This window comes from Gallus gallus, chromosome 19, assembly GCF_016699485.2.
Source record: "Gallus gallus isolate bGalGal1 chromosome 19, bGalGal1.mat.broiler.GRCg7b, whole genome shotgun sequence".
Taxonomy (NCBI): Eukaryota; Metazoa; Chordata; class Aves; order Galliformes; family Phasianidae; genus Gallus; species Gallus gallus.
In genome coordinates this window covers 10,311,211-10,334,075 of record NC_052550.1, presented here as the reverse complement: position 1 = coordinate 10,334,075, position 22,865 = coordinate 10,311,211, and the positions used below count along the sequence as shown (strand labels likewise).

Below are 22,865 nucleotides of genomic sequence, written 5' to 3'. Positions count from 1 at the left end.
ACGAGGATAATATAATGAATAAGACTACTCAACAGCTAAAGCTCTGTCCAAGACAGGAACATACATAATGACGTACTACAGAAAAACACTGAAATTTCATTAGGCAGCAAAACAAACTGATCACAGAGATTACATATTTTATTATTTACTGGAAGGGCTTTACTGAAGTAAAATACTAATAAGGCTTCTCTGGACCAAATCTCTCTGATGACACTACCAACATTTTACAGATTTTTCCAGTAGTCTCCATTCATACTATCATTAGACCAAATTATGCTAATTGTGTCATGAAGTAGATTACAGTAGGGAAAAAAATGGTATTCAAATCCTATAGTAAGAAAACAGTGGGTTGTAACAGATTATATTCTCATACCTAGTAATATAGTCAGGAAAGGTCAGGATGAAATAAGAAAAAACAATTTAAAAGTAATTATTTAACTTGCAAATTCACCAGCTAGAAAGACTCTATGGCTTCTCAAAATCTGGCACAAGGAGACATAGAAACAGAAGAACAATCTGAAACCTGACTCCTCAGGACCGTCATCTCTCATACAGGTATCCAAATAAACTAATCAACAGTGTACAGGTAGTAGTGGTGGCTAGTTCCCACTGCTGTCCTTATGTTCAAGTTTTCAAAACCAAGTCCCCAAACGTATTGAGAACTTGGAAAAACCCAGCCTTTCTATTGTGTCCTTCTGGGAACAAAACTCTTGAAAACCTGGATCTAGATACAGCTGCTGAGCCATCCTACACAGCTCTGGCTCATATTACTGAGGAGAATGAATTCTTCATGCTACTGAGTGAATGTGTCCTAATAACACTGCACTGGTTTCCTGCAGGCTATACGTTGGAATGAAAAGTCCTTGTCTTTTTCTAAACACTTTCCTGACCTAGCCAGCATGCCAGGTTGTAAGGTCACAATCAATTATCCTGCTAGGATACAAAGACCTTCCTCTAAAAGTTCAAATAATCTTGCCGCTACAGGCACCAGTATCTTTTTGGGAGGTAGTCTGAGACTGTGAAATTAGCTCACTTAGCACAAAACTTAATACCTTCCACTCCCACTGTACACACACTGCCTGTGAGGGAACAGACTTGAAGATATAGCAGCAGAAATTTAAACAAAACAAAACAAAAAAAAAGAACAAAGATTGAGAAATAAAACCGCTGAATCACAAAACTGCCTTGCACATAGAACTCCACAGAGGACAAAAAGAAAAACGAACACACTGCATAAGACAAATTTAAGCTATAGGACAAACTAATGAAACAATTAAATAATGATCTGCTGGCTAGGATATAAAGCTCAGTTCAAATTTGTGCCTTAGTGTGTGCTTCCTCTATATCATATATTATCACATTTCTCTATGCCCTTTCTTTAGGTATGCAGGTGGATTCCATAGAACGGTTATATTACAGGGTTATGCAGGTAATCCATCAGTGAATTTCTGGATCTGCAGGATTAGCACAGGAACAAGCTTAATGCAGAAGAGAAAAAACAACAACAAAAAACCTGGTCATGTGTTTTCCCTGCGGGAACTCCATTTAATATTTTACAGTAATGCTTCACACTGCTCAAAACGCCCTCCTAGAGTACACTTCTTGCTTCATCTAGCAACATGCTGTTCTGCGCTTCTTACTAAAGAAATAAAATACTTTGAAGAATGGAATAAACCAGGTTAAACAGAGCAGACAGTCTGTAAAGCATAATGCACTATTTAATGTACTAACTCTTACAGGCACTTTTGGGGTATGTTTTCATAAACCTCAGTAACAGTAAATAAATTAAACAAACACAGCCTTTGCTCTTTCATACTCCTCCTCAAAATAACATTTGAAGAAAGCATAGTAACACATCTTTGCTGATCAACACTTTATTACCATCTCTACTTGTTGAGCAGAATTGAATATAAAGAAAAATGAAAATAACTTTAGACTCACGTTGCTTTTCCTGTAGAAAGCCAGATGAGCAAAACACAGATTCTTCACCTGCAAAGGGAAAAAAGACAATATGAAACAGGACACATAATTTTTGACTATAAACCCTTGAGCTAAGGCTGAAATACTTTCTACTCTATCTGAAGATTACTGATCACAGATATCTTTGAAACTGTTGAATCAGTAATTCTACTCGGTCTTATTAAGCTATAACAAAAGCACTGTCTAAGTATCTCTACTAAAAACACTGCAATAAGTATTTGGCAGATAACTCCATGAAGACAGAAATAGATGAGTAGATGTAAGGGAAATCAGTAAAAAACAAATCAGTGGGGCTGAATTTGAAAGCATAAGGTTGCAAGGAAAGGGAGGAAATGCATGTAACTGCTTCATCTGCTACAAAATCTCACATATTCAGCAGGCATGCAAGATGGTTCATGGTGAGCCATTTAGAAAACTAAGTCATATTTGATGCAATACCATATTAATTTTTCTTACTACTCTTTCTTCTCTTGCAGAGAAAATGGTATACTACATCACATCCAGCAACTCTTCCAAACTGCCATTTGGAGTCAGAGACACAATAAAGTAAGTTACCAAGTAACGTAAGAGAAAGCTTGATATAGTGATATAGTTAAAAACAAACGTAAAAAAGAAATCTTCCTGAATTACCTATTTAACAATTGTAAACATAATGTTTGGATTGGCATCTACTTGTCATTTAAGTGCTAGCAAACAAAACATTCCAATGGTAGATAATCAGAAAGTTTCTGAATCAGATAAATATTACTTTTAATCAATCCTTATGCTGAAATAGACTGGTTCATAGTACAGTACTATGTAGTAATGTAGTAACATTACTATACAGTAATGTAGTACATTACTACAGTAAATCCACTACATTCTTCATAAAAGTTAGATTAATAACAAGCACCATTATACACAAATTCTCTTACTACAGATGGGCAAGTAAGTTAGGTCTACCACTCTTCAACCGAAAGTATTCTATGGTTCTATGATTCTCTGTAAATTCAGTGAGGTAATTTTCATTTTTAAATGACAAGGTAATTCAGGAGACAAAGAAACAATTAAAAGGAATTGCTTAGGCTTCTGTCTTAGGTCCTAGATTCCTACTGGTGTATCAAGCTGTCTTGAGTCATGAAGTGTCTCCTTGAAATTTTTAGATACTGATTTGTTGACATTCAAAGAAGCCTTCAGAGTGTTTAAGTAACAGAGACTTACTCTATGTAGAAAAATAAACTAATGATAATGACCAAAAAGTCTTTAATATACATCGATCACAGGAAATACAGAAAATACAGGCTGCAGTCTTGTAAATCATCTTGTGGTTGTTGAGCTTTGAATCTAAAACAGTCCCACTGAAATCAGTACACTTACAATGCTACTTCGCCTATCAGAGAAGAGGTTTCTTCCTGGAATAGATCACTAACTCATTTCCCAGCACTAAAACATAACTTACACGTTTATGTAAATCTTTAAACTATGTGATATTATAAATTTTATTTCTGTTGAGCATTTACATGTCCAGCACCTAATTGCTTAACTTTAAATAGATATGTAAGGCAAGCTGAGCAGTACCTTGATTTTCTTCCAGCTTCCCAATCGTTTCTATCTGCTCAACAAGGTCATTTGAGTTCCACTGGCTCATGCCGATAAGAATAGCACTTTTTCCTTCCACCACCTCTTCTGTATGAGGAAAAAGGAAAACAGAATAAGTGGCAGTGATGAACACGAGAACACCACAGAGGACTAAAACTAGTAACTGTGAGAGAAATAAGCAGCCTAAGTCAGCACTGGCAAGACTCTCCAGAGAAGCTTCCTGCTTACTGACATATCCTGAAGTGTACCTATGCACTACATAAATTTTGTGCAGGAAAACCAGAGAGGAGATGATTGTTTGACTATTTGCTCTTGCCTTGAGCAGGTCACTTAAAAACAAAGTTGGGAATTTGGGAATAAATCACTGAAGTGTTTACCATCAACTTACTAGTTAGAATTTCTTCCCCTTTCCCCACTCCAGGCAAACATTGAAGACCAAAACAACCCTAAAACTGACATCTTTTTTTTCCCCTTAGCAGCTGACAGAAATTTCACACAACCTACAGCCCTGCCCAACTCACAATTCTCCTTCCTCAGTTTCTAAAAATTGAAAATACTTACAGCACTAAACTATCAACTTGTAATTGTTTTTATTATGAAATCAACATACAGATTATATGCTCACATTCATTCAAGAAATGCAATCAGTTATACTATAGTCAAAATAGTCCACAATAGTCAAACTATATGAGCTTCTCAGAACATGAATAAGAACTTTTTTCCAGATGTAAGGAAAACTGTGGTCAACATAGTAAGACTCATATATATATACTGGTGGTTCAACATTCATTTCAGCCTGAAAATTGAGCTGTATCCTATAATTATAAGCATTTTTAAGTTTATTATATATCACAATTGTAACAAGTAATTAAAGGCAGTCCTACTCCAGACAGGCCTGAAGTGAAATATGCAGCAGAATATGCTCCATACTGTTCTCATGTCAGATGCAGTTCATGGCTGCTTATTCACACATACCAGTACTTCACCCATCTCTGATAAACTCGGGCCTGTTCAAAAATCGTATCTCAGCCTGGTGAGAACAATGTTATTAGTCCATTCCAAAATGAGCTTACTCACTTGCAGCAAATCTGGCAAAAGAATAGAGAGAGTAAAAATTTTGCACTGACCTCGAGCATCAAAGAACTCATCATCAGAGCTCTCCACAGAGTCTTTGAGGATGTTCTGCATGTGCCACTGATCACCAATGAATCTGTGTAGGCCGGCTGGAAATACAGAGAGACTGACATTAACCCAAGGGAATGTTCACATCTGTGCTCACTTTCCTTTTCAAAGGAAAAGTATGGTAATAAACACTGGTGGTGATGTTTTAAGAGGATCTTTTTGATCAGGGCACCTAATCTCAAAAGGATTCTCAAGATGGCATAAAAATTACACTTCTTGCTTTCACTTAACAAAAATTATTAAAACAAAGCTTTGGTTAAAGATGAGCCTGCATCACTTTCAGTTAATGGAGTGACTTTGAAAAGATAAATTCTAGCATATGCAACTCACCAGGCTGTTCAATTCCAACACTCGGACTATATAATATTTGTTTCTGAGATCTCAAGCAACACTTCCCCAGGACATGGCAGTGGTTCGTGTTCAAATTATACTTCACTTCTGAGAGAAATGGCATCCTATTTGGCTCACTTGTTTACAGACTAATGAATACTCATTCATTCAAACTTATTCATAGAGTTTTTTCATCAGAGAGCTTTGTTTTGACAGAGACCTGTGCTTACATTCACAGCCTGTCATTACAAGACATGAGGGCAAAACACCATCAGAAGAGGTACAATAGCAATTATATTGACAGTAGTTCCCAGGGGTTACACATAGCTCAGGCTAATTTTTAACTAGAAAACCAGCCCTACATAATTACATCAGTCCTTCTTACATCTACAGCAACATATATATTGCCTTACATTGACAACAAACGTACCCCAGAACACTGGTGAAACATGAATTGAATCCACCGTAATAACAGAGGCAGAGCCAGATTCCTCACAGCAGCACTGGACAAGGACAGGAGACACTGGGCATAAGTAGAAGTGAAAGTTTCATACCAGCTTCAAGGAAAAACGTTTTCCACAGAAGAATATTCATTGAAGCAGCTCCTCAGAATTGTGCAATCTTCATTTTTTGGAGTTTTCAAGGCCCAGTTGGATAAAGTCATAAAACCTGATCTGCCCCCATAGCTAGCTGCACTGTCTGGGAAGTCACAGGCACAGAGAGGCACTATGATCAATGCTGTATTCCTATACTTTGTATTAAACGTTTAAACACAGCTCAAAACGATTGGAGTCATGTACTCTGCTCACTGCATGGGAAACTTTGCCATCACCTCCACTGATGGTCCTCTCACCATCTCTAAGCAGAAGATAAAAAAAAAAATCCCATCAGACCTGTGGAGTCACTTTTCTATTCTTCTTACTGACCAACTAATAAACAAAATGTCTTTTTCCCCTGGGCTGACCACAGCCTTGCACAAACGCACAGCATATCTCAAGCAAGGAGATGGAAAATGAGAAGAAAGGAATGGATGCACAGAGTACTTAGGTGACCCTGTTACATAACAAACCACTGCAGATCCCTGCAGAGCCAGAAACTTGAAAGATAAATAAGAGAAAAAGAGCAATTTACATGTAGTTCAGATGAAAGGGGAAAAAAGCTCATGTTCAGTCATGGGCTCTATTATAAACTCAAGAGGGCAAGGTACTTGGAGCAGGATTCTATACTGCGGGGCAAGAGCACACAAATTCAGGATGTCTGTCATTGTGAACAGCAAACATAGCTCTTTCAAACAGTAGCCATCTCTCTCTGCAGTACTTAGCAGTAAGACAAAGAGAAGATCTGACTGTGTATCCACTCAGTCACCTTCTTTTACTGGTCTCCTTCCCTAGAAAGCCAATACTGCCTGGTGGGTGCCGAGACCTACCAGAATCAGATTAAAACTTGCTTTGCAGCCTCTGCAGTCGGCCATAGTACACTAGTATCTGCTTTATGATAAGGATGAAATGTATTGCAAAAATTCTGGCTACCAAAAAAGCCCTTGGTTGCATCAGCTTTATTATATCTTACTAGGAATGCTTCTAGATTTAGAAGCAACTTAAACATGGCCTCAGCTGGCAGCACAAGTCTGCATATGCTAGCTGCAGCAGTTCTTCATACTCACATTAGCTTGCTGGCTTGACTGCGACACACTGCCCTAGTACAACAGTCTTATCAAGTCTGCTTCATTCTGTGCCAACAGCTTAGCATTCGCCACCTCTGTAGGACTCTATTATCATTCCTTGATTATATTAGACACTGCCATTGCCTGGGGTCACTGATTTCATTTACAGCATCAACTGCTGCATATTTTATTATTTAATTTCAGAGAAGGAAAATATCAGATTTACTCCAAAATACAGGCTACCTCCCTGGTGATGACAATTGATGCTTCTAAGTATTTCTCTTTAAATACTAGACTTGCTGACTGGTTCCCAGCAGACAGATTTCAGCATTTTTTGAAAGCAGGGCAGCAATTAACATTCAATTTCAGTTGATCAGTATTGCTGTTTCTGAGAGCGGTAGGGAAAGCTACCCAGAAAAGCAATCCCTATAATAGAAACCCACATCACTAACCTGCAGGTCACTCACATGAATGAGCTAGAAGTACATGCACTAATTTCCAGAGACTGCTGGAGGCAACAAACCAGACTGATAGGGAGGAATGCTTTCACACACCATAGACAGTCCACAGAAATGCACAGAGGCTTTCCTCCTAAGAGAAGCAGAAGCAGTTTCCTATCTAAACTGCTTTCATAGAATCATAGAATCGCAAAGGTTGGAAAAGACCCACAGGATCATCTAGTCCAACCATAAGCATTCTTTCTTTTGTATAGTACAGTTGGTTCCTACACTCACCTGTTTTTCAGACAGCTGAGTGTAGGTTTGCACTGAGCAGAGCCATCTTAAGCACTGAGCAGAGCTATTGAATTCTTTAGTTATACTCCTGTATGGCTCCAACTTAGGGCAAAGACCCTTAAAATAAAGAAGTCTAACCACCACCTAACAGTACACCACTAAACTATGTCCCTTAGTGCCACATCCACACATCTCCTAAATACCTTTAAAGATGACAACTCCACACTTCCCTGTGTAGTCTGTTCTGATGACTAACTACCCTTTCTGTTGAGAAAATCTTCCTGATATATACATATAACCTAAAACTCTGTTGTACAATTAACTTAGATAAACTTAGTTTCAACAGGAATTAGGCTTTATTATTAATTCACGGTAAATCACAAGTTAAGATTCTGTGATTTTTATAGCACAACTTGAGGTCATCTCCTCACACCCTAAAGTGAGCCCTGGTATTCCATTGAGCCAGCTACTGGACAAACAAATAAGAAGCTTTTCATCCTCAGCTACATTCACAGCTACAACCATAAAACTGGGTGGTTAAATTATAGTTTCAACAGACTTGCAACCCTAGGCCAAGTGTATGTACCAGTGCTGACTGTAATCTTGCCAGCTCTGATCTGAATGCTTAATTTTAGGCACTTATTTCATCCCACTGACATCAGTAGAAACACTTGTGTGTATGAAACTAAGCAACTGTTAATGTACTGCTGGAATTAGGACTATGAGATTATAAACACTTCGATATCAAAAATCAAATAATTGAAACCTGCAGGAAGTTCTGAAATTTTTGAAAAGATTTTCACCCACTGATCAGGGAATTTCTCCCTCTTCACCCCACTCATTGAAACATTTCCTTTTCCAACTTACGTTTGACTACTTCCCCACATTATTATAAAAGCCCTGATGTTAAAAACTCATTAATTACCAAAGACCTAATTATCTTTTAATAGCTCCACATGTTCTACTACCAGTACCAAAAGTGTTGCTTCAAGATTACTTGTTAAAGAAAAATAAAAGATTAAATGTGTATCAAATCAGGGGGGAAAAAAAAAACCAACAAAAAACTTATTCCAGCCCAGTGACAGGCATCGGCTCTGAATTAGAATAAACCAATATTACGCACAGTAGGCCCCAGGTCTTTAGATGCAATACATCTAGAGGTGGAATGTTTGTATAGAGAGCACAGTAATATCTTCTGCAAAAAGTGAAGAATATTTGCCTGTGGAAATAATTTCCTATAGTAGACAGCACATTTGATGAAAACACAGGGCTCCTGGACCTATCAACTTGAGAAATAATTTCACGAACGCACTGGGAAGTAAACCCTAGCTCTGCTGTCAAACCAAAGCCATGTCACCTTTTCTCATTGGCTCTCCTACTCCCCAGCTTGAAATAAGCTTTTACAAACCAACAGCAGCTGAAAATGAAAACCATGACTTACGTCATCACTGCTTATTACAGCAGAACTTCACTGGCAGGGTCAGCACAAGCACTTTGTGAGTGGGCTTTCCTGCAAAATTCATTCAGTGCAGTTAACATCAGTGTCACAGTCATAGACTGCATCAAACTTTGAAGCATGTCCAGCAGTCCGCTAGATGTTTTGCTTGATAACAAACATTTGCTGATCAAATGTAGACACAAGCGAAAGCCACAGACAGGTGAACATTAAAGTAGCAATTTTGGATATTACTAATCATACCTACCTATTCAATAGATCTATGTTCTCATAACTGAAAACTCAGTACATTAGTACATTACTGAAGACTGAACTAATCTCAAAAAGATTTAATCAAAAATTGACTTCATTGCACAGATTGAAGCCTTTCTGCTTACCAAAACTTGTTTCAAAGTTGTGTCCCCTTTGAATTCAGGAAAGGTTTTTCTAATAAAGTTAAAAAGCACAAGTCATTTTCCATTTGAAAAGAAATGATGGGTAGAAAGACCTTCGTTGTTGCATAATACTTCTTTCTGTTCTGCTGGTTTCAGATGCATCCTTCCTACCCTATAAGTGATTTAAGCAAGCTACCCACACAATGTTACCTAGGAACTACAGAGCTGAGTCTTATCAGAGGCCAAAATTATCCACTGCTATTTTCTAGTTATGTTTAATTTCTTCTATAGCAAACACAAAACTGAAAATGTATTTTAACATGCACAAATTTTAACTACTGGACATACTTCTTGGACTTGAAAGACTCCGACAAAAAAGGGGGAGATGCTGACACTCCCTCATATTAATCCACAGTGAAAACTGATGTTGGAAGTAAGCAGCACACATGGTAGGAAGCAGGGACTGGTCATCAGGGGAGACTGAGAGGAGCGAGAGGCCTCAGAAGCAAGCACACAGAGCCAGAGGAAGAAAAAAGACAGAGAGACCAGATGGAGAATCCATGGAACAGCGGGGAACTAAAACAGGGGTGGAGGGTTGACGTGGCAGGCAGGTTGAGCTGGTGAAGTAAGTAAATAAAAGCAGGGCGAGGGGAGCAAAGGGGAGAGGAAGGCCAGTAAGGGGCGGGGGCCTCCTACTAATCTAGTTGATTGCTTCTTGCAATGGATATGATCCTGTTTCATTCCACCAGCCAGGCACAGCATTCACTCAACTCTGTGGCTGAGCCTGTAAAGCCAGCAGAAATGTTCAAAAAAATTAAAATAACAAAGAGTTTTTCATTTCTTTGGTTCCCAGAACTAGGCTGCAGAAGAGCTGGGGAAGCTTGGTAGCTGGCAAAGGAAAGAGGAAATGCAACAAATTTCTCTTATTATTGTCAGCAAGACCCCAGAACATCAAAGTATACTTTGCGTTCATGGACTTGCAGTACTCCACTAGCTGAGTCCTGCCCTTCTGAAATATACACACACTTACAGTCTTGAGAATGGAAGACTTCTAAGTACTGCTGGCACTTGAGAAAGAGGACAGATAGGTGGTGAGATTAAAGACAAGAAGAAGCATGTTTGCATGAGAAAAAGATATTAAACAAAGGTAAACTTGAAAGAAGAATCAAACAAGCAGGGGCTTACAGTAAGCAAAGTTGTTACATTAATCAGAGAAGCTGAAACCCAAAGAACAGGTGTTAACGTAATCAGTCAGAGCAGACCTGGGCTGATAGAAGCACAGTGCTGAGATTTAATTTCTAGCAGGTGGGAAAGGGGCCAGCAAGTACAGTGAGAGAAGAACTAAGAGGTGAAGAAAAGCATTAAGGGATGAATAAAGTAATTGATTTTGTAACAGATGCAGCTTGGGACAAGAAGCAGAGAAGAAAAGCATCACAAAGACAGTAAGTCAGATGGACACAAGAAAAAGGACCTCCCTTTATTCTCACTGTGGTTGAACCTGTACCGAAATAAAAATGAGAGCAAAGAGCCCAGTTGACTCAACCACAGACAGAGTTAAAGACAGAAGTTTCACAAAAAAAAAAAGCAGGTTCCGTTGCTATGAAGTAAAAGAGCTCACTGGAAGAACAATCCAGACAACTCTGTGGGCAGAAATACCCAATATTAGCGACTCCTCTCACCCATCTCCTCACTCTGTGCTTTTCCAGTAACAGCACTTCAGCAACTAAAAGCCCCTTGTTACCTACTCCGTACATCCTTCAACTGACAGTTCTGCAACAGATGGCATGGATAGGTATATATATGTTTGGCTCACTAAGAACAGAAAATGAAACAGGAAACTAAGTTACGCAGGCCTTTGAGCCCCTATTTTAAGGTACCAGTGACATTTTCAGTCTTGCACCTTATGGAATTACCAGTGAAATGGGGGAAGAGAGAGAGGTGGTTGAACATGGTGGCTCAGGTTCCAAATCCTAAACTAAGCTTTCCTGTAAATACAGTACATCTTCCAGAGCTGTTTCTTGATGCCAGTGCTTCACAGCAGAAATTAACTTCACCCTCTCCCTCAGCAGCATCACCACCTCCTCCAGACTCACTCTCCAAAACAAGGAACATATGAATATTCTCTAACCTTTTCCTGCAACGACTGTAGGTGGACTGCCTGCATCACATCTGAAAGGCTCTACTTTCACAGCGCAGACATTTTTGCTTTCTGTGAAAGATCTGGTACTTTTGAGTCACTGCTGTTACAAAAATGAAATCGAAGATGAAGAACGGATACCACACCACCCACAGGGACATGTCAGGTAGATCTGCAGCTGCCACTATATGCTCCTCAACTTACAATCCTGCATGTGCCTGAGCACTTCTTTGCAAGGACTTTATTCTAGTGGCTTAAGATCTGGTGGATATGTCAAACCGACCACTTCTGAAAGCCCTTCATAAGCACATGTGACATTCAAAAGTGATCAAGCAACACATTTAATAGCCACTAGAATAATGGTCTTTCTCTGCATTTGCGACAAAATAATAGTGGGAGAAAGGCAAAGAAAGCACAAGCACAACAATCACATTTGTGTATTTGTGCATATTCCAGCTCACGTATAAACTCAGCAGACTCAATTTATAAAAGCAGTAGATCTGCCCCGCTGCTAACCAGGATATATTTAATTTATTAAAGATGAAAATCAGAGACAATATGAAGCTGGCATCAAAAGCCACATTTTACCTACCAAAGTGCGTAGAATTAATCACGCACAAGAGAATAGCTATCCTTGAAAATTTGCATACAAAGTTGTGCATGAACAAGCATGCTAGTCTGCAGAATAGAATACCAAAGTACCACTGAATGTGAATACAGCACTTTGTTATCTTGCTATCAAAGCTAAAATGTCAGCAAATGAATGCCCCCAAAATCAATGTGACTTCTTCCACTTTGATTAATCCTTAATTTATCAAAGAATAAAACCAACCATCTAGTTCTACATCCAATTTTTTGCATTTTCTGGAGTGACTGATGCTCTCATATTCTTGAGTGCTATTTCTTAGGGCTGCCACCAATCCGTGTCTATCCAGGGGCAGAGGGGAATCCCATTTGGAAGGAAATGCTCGGTTTTAGCTGCAATACTACCACACTGACATAAAGATACACCAGCAGGTAACAGTGCTGGCAGTAAACACCTGGTAAGTTCCACATGCAGACCAACAGGCATTCAGTCATAGCACAGTTCGGCCATCACCTCCCAAAGCAATGGGCTCTGCGTGCAACCTCGAAGAAATCTATCGTTGCAAGGGAGAGGTTTCTCATTGTTCATGCATACCAACTACGTGCCACCTGGTGCAGAGGCACCACTGCCTCCAAGCTTTCCAGCCTGAACCCTAGAGTGCCGATTTCCTCCAAATTGCACAGTCTCTGTGTAAGGGAAAACAAAAACTCATGAACCTAAGAGATGTAAGGTGGGCTGCTTCTGCCTTCCGAGCAGGTACTACCCGCCAAGCACGCCTTTACTATTTGCCGAGGAGCCCGCGCTACCGCGACCCGCACCGTTTCTCCCACGTCTGACAGCGGCGCGCATCGGTTCCACCGGGCCACGGCCGCAGAGTTCCCCCAGCGCCAGGAGCTCCCGGACGAACCCCGCGACGTCGGCGCAGCCCCACACAGCGCCCCGCGATCGTCGGCACAGGCACAGAAGGCAGCGCGGGCCCTGCTCGAACGACCCCGCAAAGGATTCTGCGCGTACACCTTTCGGAGCCGCGCAGCGAGCGCGGGTGCGCCTCGCCCCGCCTCCAGCTCCCCCTGAGGGCGGCCCAGCCGCGCCGCGCCATCCCCGCGATCCACCACACTCACGCACACACTGCCGTCCCATCCCCGCGATCCACCACACACTCACCTGTGCGCAGAGCTCTCGCCATCTCGGGGCTACCCGCTCCGGTCCAAGCCGGGGCCAGCCGCGTCAGCTGCTTGTCCGCGGGGCCTTCTCGGCGTGCCGGCACCCCGCGCCCCACCGCCCCATCCCACCGCGCAGCCCCCGCTGTTAAAGGCACAGGGAGTGGCTCCCACGCGCCATGGGGCCGAGCCCAGGCGGCGCGGGCCGCGGCTGCTCGGAACCGGCCCGGAGAGAGCTGAGCGCGAGGATCGACTACGACAGCGCGCCCGCAGGGCCCGCCCCCGGAGCCTGACTGCCGCTGGACACGGGGCGAGACCACTCGCTTCTGGCGGCGCCGATGTTCGCAGCGAAAGCCCTCGAGGCCCGAGGCCCACCCGACCGTCCCTCCCGGTGTCCAAGGCGCGGCTCCCGGCCTTCACGGCGCACCTCAGAGAAGGGAACAGTGGCGGGAGTCCTCTCCTCCCGCGCCGCCCTGCGCCGAACGGCCCCGGTGTACAGCGCCAGGGGCTCACCGTGCACGCGGCTCGTCACTGATGCAGCGCTGCCCGCGCGGCTCCTGTCAGCAGCCTGGCGGCAGAGCCTCTGCCTGTTGCCCAGCCTTGCGCTGATGCCGCGGCTGAACTGCTGCAATGCACTGCCTTGTAAGTCAGCGCTCCGCTGCGCGAGCTGAACTAGGGAACTTTCAGGGCATAACTTGATTCCTCTCCCTTCTCGACCGTCGCTGGAGGCATTTCTCTAACGCTTCCGACGGGAAAACAGAGCAGCCAGCTCCTCCCTCTCCCCTAAGAATTGGGAGAAACTCAGTGTAAGAAGACTCACAGGAATAATGGGAAAAGACAGGCAGAAAAACTCTGAGGGGTTGTATTTAGTTACAGCATGTCAGTCAGTACACCACCAAATAAAGCTCAGTAAACAAAAGTTTTGCCCAAGGAAGCATACAGTTTAAGAACCAAGCAAACACAACGCAACGGGGACCTAAAGCAACTTAAGAGGATTTCCACCTGTAGGTTGATTGGTACAAACATATTTAATTTGCAGTAATGTTACTGAACAGCTCAGTCAAGCAGCCAAAGCAAATACCACTGAGAACAGTGTTTGAAACCCCAGGGAAGGTTAAGTGGCTTTGTTTGAAACTTAAGTGGAACAGTTAGAACTCCCAGTAATTCTCATCCCAAAATCAAGTGCCAGTAAGCTAACTGTAATCTATGCTACACCATCTATAGGTGACCGCTTCACGGTGGAAAGTTTGGGCTGGAGCCTCATTGCCTCTGCTGTTTCACTTCAAGCCCCATTTGAAAGATGTGACTGCACAATTGGTTTCTCAGAGATGCTGTAGTGTCACTAAACTGCCAAATTAAGCAATCCCAAAGAAAGGCTGTGGATAATACATTCATGGGACTGGTGGAAATACTAGCTCAGCAGAAAAGTGTCTGAAAGATGGGGATATATTTGAAGAGAGTACTGCACTACTTACTCTGTGCTGCTCCCTACTTGTGACAGTTGTAGTACTTTCCAAACCATTTCTGTCATGTATAGACGTGACCTGTGAAGAAGCAGGCCAGTAATAAACAGGATTAAAACATCTAGTTTAATTTCATGTTAACTCAGGACCAGTTGGAGTAGGAAGCAGAACAAAAGACAGACTGCAGCTTACTTTTAACAAGCATTTGAAAATGCATGATCATCTACAGCTATCAAATGTATGACAAGCGTATGTTTATCATAAAAGCTATCATGACAACAGCATGAAAGGGATAAACAGAGCACTTGTCTTCTCTGTGCTATTCACTGAGAGCAAGCGTGCACTAACCTTTGCTTTGTTATGACTGCGCAACTTCTCTGAACTCCTCAGAGTGAGCATACAGAAGGACAGAATTTCATCTCTCATTTCCAAAGGTGATGTTGTTACCTATGCAGAAGGCCAGCACAAGAGTTACGCATCACTTCAGCATTGTTTCAAGGAAGCTACCCATACAGGAAGCTCATGCTAGCAAGAATCTATTGGTGATGCATGTCCAGGGATATACTTGTTACAGACCAGACACTGATCCACCTGCACTGTAGCTTTTTAAAAATGTCTTCATCCTTCCCATATTTGTATTCAGTCTGGGGAGACACGGACCACAGTAACTTTCCAGAGCTGTCAACCTCACAGTCTCCATGTCAGCTACCACATAGAAGCCACACCAAAACAGATTCTTATAATCACCTGAACAGAATTTTCCATGAGAAGTTTTTCCAGGGCTTGGAAGAATTTAGTTTGCAGGTAAGCCACAACCAGGGAGATTCCCATGAGGCTATTAGCTATTAAGCCATGAGGCTACTACCTTCATTAACTGCACTCAATTTAATAACCAGACCAACATTTAAGTGAAGGTGATTTCTTTTTCATGCTCCTCAAGTCTTTACTGGGAGAAAACCTGCCTTCTATTTAGAGATGTGAAACAGTTAATGCAGACAGAAAACATTGCAGCCTTTTAAACAGAATGTCTTTACAATTTATCCAAAATCATTTAATCAATAAGATTTTTGCATTGTATTATATTCTCAGTAAGTGCAAATACTGAACTAAGTCAAATTACTCTTTTCCTTAGAAGACAAAAGATGCAAAAATTTCGGCATTAACATCTGCACGAGATTCAAACTATACAAATTCTTTTCAAAAACTACTGTATTCTGTGCTCTACAAAGGTTTGGCTAATATTACTGGAAGAATAACTTTTCTTCTAAAATGCCCTGAGAATTTGAACTGTATAGAGAACATAAATACTCAGATTAGGGAAATGTTAAATTTCCCTGTCCTTTGTTCTGTACCCCCTTTTGCAGACATGGAAAGCAAAGTAGCGTGGCTAGAGGCAGCATTCAAACCGAGGTGTGCATTTCCAAAGGTCTGCTCACCATGCTCATGGGTTCTTAATAAAAAAAAAAAAGTAATTCCTTTCAACTTACATAACAAAGAGCATATTTAAACCTTGCCGTGATGGCACACTACAAGATATATCCCAAGCTACTATATTTGCATAATATGATAGTAGGCAAAAGGTGGTACTTGGGGTAGGAGCTACTGCTGCTGTACCAGTTACACAGATAACACTGCTTTTCCTTGTCAGCTTCTCAGATAAAACAGACCTTCAATAACATGCAAGAGCAATCCTTGCCTTTAATCAAATTAATTCCTTTATGAAAACACATTCTAAAGGCAAATTCTGAGCCAACTATTGAAAGAAGATTGCGTTAGTAATCTGATGGCATTGTTCAAATTTTTTTTTTTTTAATACAAGTCATACCAGTTCACTGTATTCAAAGAATATACTTTTACAGAGCAAGTCTTTCATTTTTCTTTATTATCATGACTCTATCATCTTGGAGTCACTGCAGATGTGCTGTCTCCCCACCCATCATCCTTCCCAAAGAAAGCTGAAAGCTTTCTGAAAGCTACTACTTTGCACAGTAGCAAAGCACAAAAGCACATCTCTGGATGTGAGAAAACACAACCTTTGTTCACAAGCAATGCAACAGTTCTAACACATTCACCCTGAACAGCTATTTTGCTGTACAGTCTGGAAAAAACAAAAGGTATTCCTATGGCACGGCTGCTTGAGCAGGCAGTTACCTGCAGCCTTTGAAGGCAATAAGAACTACAATTCCTCCCTCCAAGGGAAGGGGGAAGAATTATTCTGTATTGTCCTGAACTCTGAAAGCAGACAACTGCCAGCCCTTGAAAATGTAAACTTCCAGAACATTTTTCTTTCTTCTGAGGTGTTGCAAAAGCTTCAGATATTGCAACTAATTCCTTTCAGTACATAGAGGCACACAGCCTCCTTTCCATGGATTACAGCAGAGATGTAGAACCTATACAAGAGTCATAGCCAAACAATAATGTAAGAAAAATATAAACTAGGCAATGGCCTGAGCTGGAATGTCTTCAAAGATATTTTTACTTCCAAATGCTTTTTAAGAAAATAATCTAAATCCAAATACATTTTTTCTAAATTCTAAACACATTCAGATTTACTGGTGGCTCAAGTGTTTTTCCTTGCAATTCAGCAGAGAAACTTCTGTGAAGACAAAGCCTCTATCAAGGGATGCTTTCTATCATCATTATGTTATCTAGCATTGCAAGATGTCCATTAAAATCAAACCTTGTATAAAACATAGAGTCATGGTTTTATGATTTTTGGTTATCGGTATTCCACATCATAACATCATGCAGTGCACTGGGAGTTAAAGAGCAAATGCTCTAGTTCCGGGTACTTGTCCAGAAGAGAAGAACTACATTCCCCAGAAGACTGTTTGAGTACTGCTATCATTCCTGCTCAGGGGAACAGATATAAGGCCTGTAGGTCACCTGACCCGGGCCCTTTCTTCTCGTCTCGTTGTGCATGCTTTTGGATTATCTCGCTGCTGCTCCCAACTGCACACAAGGCTTCAGTATTAGTGTAAGGCCTTTAGCTCTTGGACAATCCTTCTCTCAATTATATTTGATTTTATTAACAATTATATTGAATTATATTGTATTATAGCGTGTTATTGTGCATTCCGATACTGTAATTAGTAAATTAGTTTGTTTCTCCTCAGATCGTTGCTGCTGTTTTTTTAAATTATTCTTTTTTGTGGGGGGTTCCCTGTTTCCCTTTTTTGAAGGCACGGATTTTGCAAAAAAATCCCTCTGCCCCACTAGTCACGGAACCCGGCCGGACCAGCCCGTAAACCGTTGACACATAGTTTACATACTAACTCCTGCAGAAAAAGATCAGCACAATAGGCAATGCCATATGCAAGAGCCCCTAGAGGATGAGAACTGAGAGAAGAATGCTATTTACTGACACCACTGTCCCCCTGAGAAGCAGCTGTCCACATAATAAGCCAAACTTGCCCAAACTGGACAAGGAAAGTGACTTTGGATGTATGCTGAAGGGCCTATGCAGAAAAAACTGAAAGTTGGTTGGCTAATATCTCCTGGACTTAATTCAAGTCTGGATTCCATTCAGTTGTGCCTGCTGACAAAATGTTCAAACTGGTTTAAACAGCCTTCAGGGCCAAACCAGGAGAATGCTAAGGAAGAGAAATGGGAGCTCTGTCCACTAGAACCTACACAGTCTGTCCAAAGTTATAAAATAATCTTTTCTTATTTCAAGAAGTGGAGATGCTGAGTGCATTTCCATCAGCAGGTATGGGGATTCAGAGATAAAGCAGCGTGCAGACTCAAGCAAAGCAGCTGATGAGAAGAGGGCAATGGTTCGGATGGATTTCAGCTGCTATAACCTTGACATCACTAGAGAAATCGAGAGGCAGCTCTAAGGAGAAGACACTACATTGAATCAGAGAAAATAGCAGGTGGTAGAACTGAACGTCAGTCGCTCACTAGAAATGGGTTGCACTATGCTGTTTTACTTTGAATGACTGAGAAATTCTCTGGCAGCAGAGACTGTGATTGCTCATGCTAGTGAAACAAACAGAGAAGTTGTCCAAGATCCAAGAGATGGCAATTCTTGGCAGTATAACATTAAATCATTTTAGAGTTCTCTCTGCATTGTTTACATTTCACCTACAGCCAAAATTAAAAAAAAAAAAAAAAAAAAGACAAGCTATATCAGCTCCCAACAAACCAGAGGAGAGCAGCAGCATTCTGCAAAAAATAAAGGAAACAAAATCACAACCCACAGGGGCATAACAGAAGATTGCAACTGATGGGCAACTTGTTCCAGCAAAGATTTTATAGTACTCCAAGGCACAGGAAATTCTCTAGTGGAAAAATACATGGGTTGGTGAGCAGACTTAGGTGTTGTGTTGCCTGCCAGGTTGCTGCTGGCTCTAGTTAATCCCAGATACCACAGATCTTGCCTCATACAACCCTTACCACCAAGGCTGCACTGACTGATACCAGAATTAGCTGGCACTGAACGCATGGCTGTGAGAAGTCCACATCAGGCGCATAAGACCAGACAAATGCCTAGGCTTAGTAATGAGAATTTTGCTAACAATATCACAGCCCTTGCTATGCAGGAAAACAGGGTTAAACTAATGGCCAAGACGGCTGTCAATAGTTGCAGAAATAAGAACTGTGGGAGACCCAGTCATAAGAAAGACAACCCCCCATTTGTTATCTCCTCAAAAGCTCTGACCTAAGAGACACTTTTTCCCTCCTGCTTCAAGTTTTCTCAGCAGCCGGAGTCTGTCCAATTAAAGGTCTATCAGAGCAGGATCAGACTTGGAGTGATCAGCAATATCAGGACTAAGGCCTTCTTAAGATGTAGGCAAGGAAAAATGATACTTGCTGTTTTAGTTCCAGTGCTCTCTAGTATTGGCAGCCACCTGAAGAAGGCAGGGGCATAAAAACATGTGGAAAGAAAGTTGGCATGAATTAAAAACAGAATTAAAGTAGAGTAAATAATATATTTTCTTGTTACCACACTGCAGACTCACCAACCCACATAGTCTGTTCACTGCACTGTTTGCAATTTTTAATACACAGGAGAGATTTGCTGAATACAAAGCAAACAACTTCCAGCTCCAACTGGGAGACAGAAACAGAGCTCACAAATGCTCCTCAAGCACAAATGAGATCATGTAGATGAGTGGTGAGGTGTTGGAATATTAAAGAATAACCTAGACATTTCAATCCCCAACATTACCAACATTTACTTTGCTTTATTGAGCCCTTCCTGATTTTTTTTATTAGAAAAAAGAGGAAGACTGATAAAATTGCAGGGTCCTTTCATTTCAGTGGAGATGCACTGGGCATCCATTCTTTCCACATGGAAAGCACTATTAGCTTCTCAGTTTTACTTTTCATCAAGGCAGCCTGTGTATTTTTGTTGTTGTTGCTGGTTTTCTTTTCTACAGTGTTGTTACAGTGGCTTGATGTGTTGCTAGGAAGCACTCCTACCTGCCTGATTGCCAGTCCATTTGGACTATGACAAATGCAAGAAGATTCATTGATGAATATCAGCTTGATACTAATTCTATCTTATTTTACTAAATAAGGGACTGAGTACTTGTGATTTTGGAAGGAAGGAAAGAAAAAAAAGACTGTATACATTCAGAACAAAAACAAAATGCTCAGAGTAATCAGACAGCCCAGCTCTCTGAGTGCTTTAAACAGTAGGCTATTTTTAATCATCTGTCTCCTAATTGAAATGCTGAAGGGAGAGGACTGACAGTGGTACCAGGATTTTTATAAGCATCTGTAGAGCGTTCCTGGTCTACAGCTCAGCAGCTGTTTGCACAGACATACCCACCTCAGGCTTGTGGTTGTCTAGTCAGGACACACCTGCATGAATCATACTCACACTCAGTGGAAACAAGGGTAGCCGAGGCTGTAGCTACCCTCCTCTGCAGAATGGAGACCTTCACACCATCCTGCCATGCCATCCGTGTCACTGAGACTGAAGTTAGATCTGCTCTTGCTAATTAAGTGACTTTCATAGCTGAGAGTGGCACAGCTAGGCTGGCCTTAAGCTGCCAGCAGTCAGTTGTGAATACTTTTATGGATGTGGTAACAAACAGCTCAAATGAAGCTGCAGAAAATCTGCAGGAAGCAAAGGTGTTACTTGGGTAGTTAGCCCCTCTGAGTTCTCTGCTTCTATGGGTATATTGTAATCTATAACCAAGTAAGACTTAAGCTCTAAACAGACATCAGAGCATGACAATATCACACATTTCTTTACATTTGTTCAGGGTCAACAGTTACAGTTCCCAGCACATACAAAATACCATTTAAAAATGTATATATCTGTATTATGTATGTCCTGAAAAAAAAAAAAAAAAGCTTTTCTCCCTATATGAAACAGTTCACTGCAGATGACTAGGAGCTAGTCAGACTCAACATATTTTCTTACATTATTCCTGTTACTTCCTCCCCAGTTCTGATACTAATCTTACAGTCTGGTGGACCATTTATTCCCCACATACTGTCTACCTGCAGTATCCTCCAGAGAGCCAGCATGCTCCAGAAACCCAGGCTCAGAGCACAGACCAGTCTCACTCCTCCTGCTGGTACACATCCTGCCATGCAGGTAGGCTCTTATCACTGAGACAGGCACTTTTCCCAGACGCAGAAAGAAATGAATGACATGTTTATGCAATGCCTCCTATAAACCAAGTAGAAACACCAAGAACACTGCGCAACAAAGCCCTAAGCTGCAGTGGTCACCACGGCATTTTTACCCTGGACACCTCTTACAGGCTGAGACCAGTAACAACAGCATCCCCGCAGCTGTGACCAGTCACAAAATTGCAGTCACAGGATACCTTGAGTTGGAAGGGATCCATTGAACCCATCCAGCTCCTTTCCTCCACTAGAAAACTGTGTCATCTTGGCCCCTTGAGCCATTAGCCACAACAGCAGCACCCTCTTGGGTGCTGCAGTCCACCAAAGGCATGTACTCCAGTCCATCACAGTGTCCTCTTTGTGTGTATATATGCCTCTGGCACAGTTAGGCTGAAAGTACAAGTCTTCACAAATGAACAACAAAGCAAAGGTAAGAACTGACAACAACCTTAATGCTGTGAGAATTTTATGCATTTTTTTTGTTTTGCTTGTTAAGCTGGAATCTGCAGCTAGATTTGCATATTTGCAGTATACTTGGAATTTATTTTAAGGGAAACTCATACAGCTCATGAATTATCTCTTAACAGCCAGGCTTGTAATAATTGCTGTAAAGGTTATGCAAGTTCAAAAATACCTTGACAAATCAGGGAGCTGATGAAAAGAGCTTTTAAAAACAAAAATATTAAAAATCAAAAATCTCTCTCAGCAGCAGTGACCGAGTTTATTCAATGAAATGAGACATCTTCCTAGGGAGAAAACAATAAAGAATGTGACCGTGAGAAACATAAACTCCACTAAACAGGTGAAAGTAATCACTGAACTTTGAATACCAGCTTACATTTCCTTCTACACAGAATAATACTTACAACTTGAAATAACGCATTTATGCGAGTTCTTCTCAGTGAGGTATTTCAGAAGGCAGGTTCTGCCAGCCTGATCTCCGTTCCACATTAGAATCGCAATAGTGCCCAGGGGCCCCGATGGTCAGAAGCTTTCCTCAGTGTGGCAGGAGTGTCAGTCAAGGTGCTCCTTTCACCTACATGTAGCAAAATATTATGTGAGAGAGAACAGGCAGACACTAACACACAGCTGAAACACAAGGAAACAGACAACAAATGATCAGCTAGGACAGCTGTCCTTCAACCTGCTTCATTCTCTCAGACCAGACTGGCATTCTAAAACCTAAGTTCAACCTAGCGCTTCAAGCATGCTGCAGGAGATAACGTGGGGTCTTCCAATGAAACATGTACCTGAAACTTACTTTAGTCTTCAAGGACACGCCTTCAGGAAATATACTGAAGCAAACTGTTTGTCTGGCAGTTGGCTAACACACATGTTATGAACAGAACTCCTTCTCCTGTTGCTGGCGTATCCGATCTCAAAAAGCATCCCAAAAAAATAAGAAAAAAGGAGACAAGCAGCCAAGAGAAACAACAGAAAGTTAGCCTCTAGGAGTAGAGATAAGGCAAGCCAGAGGGAAAGAGTTCAAGTTATGTTCTTACAGTGACATTAATGGCAGTTGAATTAGGTCCAGCATTAATAGAAAAAAATTAGTTCTCCAAAGCACTGGTGGAGCAAACACTGCTGCCATAACCATCTCACTCCCAGAAGCATGCTGATCTAATTTCTAC

The 22,865-nt window shown here is 41.4% G+C and overlaps 1 protein-coding gene across 10 annotated transcripts in view; it reads right to left on the bottom strand.

The window, feature by feature from the left end:
• The window catches only part of PITPNM3 (PITPNM family member 3), a 47,433-nt gene extending 33,613 nt beyond the window's left edge, over positions 1-13,820 (bottom strand). For 4 of the 10 annotated variants that reach the window (XM_040650140.2, XM_040650142.2, XM_040650141.2 and 1 more), the window contains exons 1-4: positions 12,839-13,305; positions 4,686-4,781; positions 3,538-3,645; positions 1,942-1,989 (exon numbers count right to left, since the gene is read on the bottom strand). In XM_040650140.2, coding sequence (XP_040506074.1) covers positions 1,942-1,989; positions 3,538-3,645; positions 4,686-4,781; positions 12,839-13,160 — 574 coding nt within the window. In that variant the 5' untranslated portion in view covers positions 13,161-13,305. The other 6 variants (XM_040650146.2, XM_040650145.2, XM_040650143.2 and 3 more) reach the window with 6 other exon arrangements.
• Positions 13,821-22,865: the final 9,045 nt, after the last annotated feature.